We start from the raw sequence: 5,696 nt of genomic DNA, 5'->3' as shown, positions 1-5,696 counted from the left end.
GACTCTGGAGGCGAGGCAGGAGGATTGCAAGTTCAAGGCCAGCCTGAGCAACTTAATGAGACCCTGTCTCAAAATAAAAAGGACTGAGGATGTAGCTCAGTGGTGGAGGCCCTTGGGTTTGATCCCCATTTCAAAAAAAAAAAAAAGAAGAAAAGAAGAAAAGAAAGAAAATATTTAAGAAATAATTTTAAGAAAATATTTAAGATATTTAAGATACTGTACCTAGGATTCTCTCTTTTTGCTACACCCATCAATACAGTAATTCATTGCATTTCCAAGAAGCACAAATTTTATGGTTTATGCCCTGGACTTACCAAGGATCATTTCAACTGGACCCAGAAAAAAGGAAACCAAATAGACACATGGCATCTTATTTATTTGCCTGCAGCTTCCCTCTCCCTTTCATTCAAATCTCCCTCTTTCCAGATGAATTGTAAGTGTGTTACAACTGACCCCAGTTTTACTTCCAGCTTCAAAAGATGAGTCACAGAAGTTTGGCCAAGACAGTGGAGCAAGCAAATGCTGTTTTTGTGGAAGGGAAGTGACGTTGTTTTCAGAAGGCTGGGCCCCAGTCATACAAGTCCCCATCGGGACTCTAATTCCCATGCCAAGATGTCTCCCAAATCCAACAGCAGATAAGTCTTCAGTCCAAGACGGTCCAGGAAACCTGGCGTGGACTGAGGGCTATAATCCCCCTGGACCCCGTGTTGGGCACCTGTTAGGAATCCTGCCCAGGTGGCTCTAAGATGTCACCAGGCACATCCTGGCAGATGGCAGGGTCAGGAAACATTTGCTGGTTCTTTGTTGGTACAGAGGCAGGATTTTCTGCTTCTGCTCCTGAGTGGCGGCAGCGTATTGTGGTTTGCTTGGCTTGAGGGCGTTCTGCATCCTGCTGTGGAGCAGGTGAGCAGTTGGCAGAAAAGGAGATGCAGAGGAATGGAATGAATCCACTTTTCCCCAGAAGCAGCACTGCCCAGAGGAAGCTGGGGAACGGAGGAAGATGCCCAAGGCCTGAGTGAGGTTCTTGCAGCAGTAAGAGGCGGGCAGCCCCGGAGCCCGTGGTGCCAGAACACAGCAGCCCCTCACTTGGACACCAGCATGCGGACAAACTCCTCGTAGTTCACCTGCCCGTCTCCGTCTGTGTCCGCCGCCCGGATCATCTCCTCCACCTCCTCGTCACTCAGCTTCTCCCCAAGCCTGGTCATCACGTGCCTCAGCTCGGCCGCGCTGACATAGCCATTGCCGTCCTTGTCAAACACGCGGAAGGCCTCCCGGATCTCCTCCTCGCTGTCCGTGTCCTTCATCTTCCTGGCCATCATGCCCAGGAACTCGGGGAAGTCCACGGTGCCGTTTCCATCCCTGTCGATCTCGTTCACCATGCCCTGGAGCTCGGCCTCTGTGGGGTTCTGGCCCAGGGACCGCATGACGGTGCCCAGCTCCTGGGTGGTAATGCAGCCGTCCCCGTCCTTGTCAAACAGAGAGAAGGCCTCCCTGAACTCTGCAATTTGCTCCTCGGTCAGCTGGTGGGTCATGCTGGCAGGGGTGGCTGGGCCGAGCCTCTGCTCCTGAGCTCTGGTCGCAGGCCCGGCTCTTCCAGCTCTGGAAGGACAGGTGGAGATCCCGAGGGGCGGCTGGCTGTCTGGCTTTCTAGCCTCAGCTTGAATTGCTGGAGCTTAAGAAGCAGTAGGGTCCTCCCCCATCCTTGGCCTGGCGGGATTGGGCTGCCATTCACAGACACCCCCGCCCCTGCGGTTGCCTGAAGGCCAGGTCCTGTTTAGACAGGAGGCCAGGAGCAGCAACCAGGCCGGCCTGCTAATTGAGCTGACGCCAAGCCCTGTGTGAAAGGCAGGCAGTTTTCCACCCTGACATCAGCAGGGCGGACAGGAGCCACCATGAAGGACGCCTTCCACCCAGGTGTGGGGGACAACCTTCAGAGAAGTTAGTCTGGGTTTTCTCCTTTGTGCATTTTCTTCTTTCCCTTCTGTCTTCCCAGCCTTCCACCTGCTACCCAAATCTTCTATATTTCACTATAAAATAACCAGCCAGCACCCCTTTCCCCATGAGCTGAAGTGTTCTACAGGAAGAAAACCAGACGTCCTTACTGAAAAGGACTTCCCTTCTTTGTCTTTGGTTTCCATAGCCTTTGAGATCTCAAATGGTTTTCAGAGAATAAGACCTTTTTATTTGGGTAAAAGCAGTGTTTTCTTGTCTTCAGAATAGACATAAATGATGAAGGGTTTCCTCCAACCCATTCACTCAGTCATTCACGGGTATTTATTGAATTCATACTGTATGCACGTGCTGTTCTAGAATCTGAAAATACTATGTGAACAAGGTAAGCCACACCTGGCCCTCGTGACGTCCAGGTTCTGTGAGACAGCAAGCTAGCAAGTAAAGGAACAGAGAAATCCAAGCTGGGTCATTAGAAATTTTTGATAAATGCTATGAAGGAGATGAAAGGTGATGATGGAGAAGACATGAGGAGTCACCTCTCTCCTTGTGGTTAAGGATAAGACACTTGAGGGTGACCCTGGAGGAGGGGAGGGCATGGTGTGACCAATGGACAGAAAGATGGACAGTGGCTACCGTCTGAGGAGGGAAGGGGGAAGGTGGGGCAGGAGGACAGAGCAGGGACACCTTGCAGGACTATATTCTCAATTTGTGGACAGCCCTGGAGGCTTTCAGCAAGAGCTTGTCTGAGTCCTGGTGGAGCCAGAGACAGGGGCATCTCTAAGAGTAGACAGGTCAAGAAGGACCCAGTGTGCTCACCAGGCACATGGACTTGGCTCCCATTTCTAGGTTGTCTGGAGAAGGGAATCTAGGAAATCTCAACAGGGAGGGAAGCATAAAACTGACCCTTCCTTTATTCTGTGTCTGGATGTGTAGGCACGGGGACTGGCGTCTGCATGGGAAAGAAATAGTATTTATCAGAACCTAGATCTACTGAGGAAGGAATATGGCAGGATGATAGGTTGGATATTAAGTTTTTCCTCTCTGAATTTACACCCTTTCTCCATTCAAGTATTTATAATACCAATTCTTCCTTTATTCAAGTAGGTAGCAACTCTGTTCTGCCTCGACTGGAGCAGTTCATGGTGGGGAGGAAGTAGTAGTTACTCCACTGCCATTTCCTGCCTGCCTGAAGCTTCCCACAAAGCCCAGGTCCTAAGAGTTGGGGCAGGAGGAGGAAGGAGGATTTCTGTTCTGGAAGAAACAGGGAGATTGAAGAACTTCCCCATCCCCATGGAACCTTCCTTGAGAAGAGAAGTTTGTGGACCCCAGGGCAGCAGGACCCAGGAATGGGACCACCACGGGAAGAAATGAGAAAATGATAGGTATCTCAGAAGCCACTTCTGTGGATGACTGCCTCAATGATCAGAGCCCACAGCCCTCTCCTTCCTCACTCCAAAATGTTTGGTGGGATGGGGACAGGGTGCAGGCCAGGAATTCCTGAGGTTTTGTTTTTCTGCCATATAGATAAGAAAGTTAAAAACAAACAAATAAGCAAAGACAAAACCCCAAAACACAAACAGTTGATTTAGAGATAATAATGAGGTGTCATTTTGTAACAATAATTTTTTTTGTTGTGGTTGTTGGCTGAAAGCTGTACTCTCCACATAGGCTCAGCTAGCTCTTGATGGGGCTTTGGGAAAACATGGCTTTGTTCCTGTAGGTAGCTCCATCACTCATCAAATATTGTGGGAGAGCCATACCTCTCCTGTGTGGTAGGGAGACTCAGGTGACAGCTGTGCACATGGCTTGCCTGGGGTCATCCAGTTAAAGGTTTAGCCAGGATCATACAATGCTCCTGAAGGCCAGGCATTAAAATTCTGGTTCTGAAAACTCTTTAAAAAGATTTAAATATCTCCAGTCTAAATCATTCAACTATTCAATAATAGGGGAGACCAACCCGTAAGATAATAAAAGGGCAGCAGGAGGTGGCAAGAACTGGTGCCACCTGGCATGTGGCCAGCAGTCTCCAAGAGAAGCAAGGGTTGGCATCACTGGCAAACTCACGGCTGAGACATCCCAGGATGGACCGGGGCTCGTGACTGGCAGGATGATGCTCCTCCCTGCAGCTTGCTTCCCCTGCCACTAGGCTGAGAGGCCAACAGATGCCATTAGTTTCCGGGTCACCGTTTTGTGGTCTAAATATCAAGCCTTTGCTAAACATGTTTTTCAAAATAGCACATTGAAAAAGAACTGAATAAAGGATGTTAAACAGAGCCACTTAGTACACATGACTCACAAAGGGCTACCTTGTGACCCACCAAATCCTTGTAACTCCGAGTTGAGAAACCATGGCAGAGGCAACATCTCCTATTTCACGCTCCACCCTCTCCCTGCAGCCTCTCACCCAATACCCTCATTCCTTTCCCTGGAGAATATATATTTTTTTGGTGGCAGGACCCATTTTTAAAAAGTTGTTGAGAACCCCAAAGAACTTGTGTCTGTGTGGGGTCTAGGTATCCATATTTACTGTATTTGAAATGAAAACTGAGACATGTTTAAATATTTAAATATATATTTATAACTTTAAAAACGGAAATTAAAATCTATTCCTTGTTCACACGAATAACATTTTTATGAAAAAAAATTTTTTCCAAGATGAAGAACAGGGTAGTGGCATTCTAAAAAGTAATTTTGCAAATCTCTTTGATGTCTGGCTTTACAGAAACTTATGTACGTCTGTACTCAATCTGTGGCAAAATTTTGTTTTGAAGTTTATGACTATCCAGCTCCACACATCTAAGCAGTTAAGAGAAGAGGGAGCATTTAAAGGTCTTCTTCAGAAAGAAATTCGACACATCAAAATTTGACAAGTGATAGCTTTTTCAAAGTTACTTGCAGCATGGAATCTGAGATCATGTCAATGAAATTTTCATACTGTTACATTAAAACCCGTTGGTTTCTCCTGCACTTTGAATGGATCTTTTACCTGTGTGTGGTTTCTAATGCCGTGCACTGGTCACTTGCCAAATATTGGTTGAATATTTGGCATATATTCAGATGTTGAATCATTTAACATATAACATAAAAGAATCAGATTCATTAATATCACCACCAATCCCAAAGGGAATTTTTCAAGTGTTGAAGGATCTCAAATACAAAATTTCAAATTTCATTTGGGAGCTCAATTTTATTATTGACAACAAATACAGTCTGTTGCTTTTCTTGAAGTGATAAGCTTACTTTATCCATTTATGAGAAAATGTCTGCCAAATACAGCTGTGTAGGGCTGGGGATGTAGCTCAGTTGGTAGAGTGCTTGCCTTGAGTGCACAAGGCCCTGGGTTCAATCCCCAGTACCGCAAAAAAAAAAAAAAAAAATACAGCTGCATAACCCTGGTTTATCTGTCAGCTGTTCTTTCCAGTAAAAGTGAACCTATCCTTACTATCAACCACACTAACATTTTTCTCATGATAATATTAGACTTCAGTGTGTAACAAAATATTAAAGATGTGTACATAAGAGTTGAAATTGGAAAAAATGAAGTTTTACTGCTTCTCCCAGGATGTTCTCAAGTGAAACTGTCTTTTTTTGCTTTTAAATGAGACAATGTGGCAGTGAAGAATATGATGACTAATTGCACAGGAGCCCGGATTCGTGCTAAGGCTCTGGCTGTTTACACTCCATTGCTTTTGACTTCGGTGCAAATGTCAACACGGTGGAAAAGGCCAAACCACTGCTGTTAT

General features: G+C 46.3%; 1 protein-coding gene across 1 annotated transcript; it reads right to left on the bottom strand.

Moving 5' to 3' along the window:
- Nucleotides 1-361: 361 nt before the first annotated feature.
- On the bottom strand, nucleotides 362-1,737 carry CALML3 (calmodulin like 3). The gene has a single exon (XM_079106731.1). The coding sequence runs from the start codon at nucleotides 1,530-1,532 to the stop codon at nucleotides 1,083-1,085; it is 450 nt and encodes a 149-aa protein (XP_078962857.1). The 5' UTR covers nucleotides 1,533-1,737; the 3' UTR covers nucleotides 362-1,082.
- Nucleotides 1,738-5,696: the final 3,959 nt, after the last annotated feature.

The sequence above is a fragment of the Sciurus vulgaris genome, assembly GCF_902686455.1.
Source record: "Sciurus vulgaris genome assembly, chromosome: 12".
Lineage (NCBI taxonomy): Eukaryota > Metazoa > Chordata > Mammalia > Rodentia > Sciuridae > Sciurus > Sciurus vulgaris.
The sequence above is the reverse complement of the archived record's forward strand: the minus strand, read 5'-3'. Positions and strand labels throughout refer to the sequence as shown.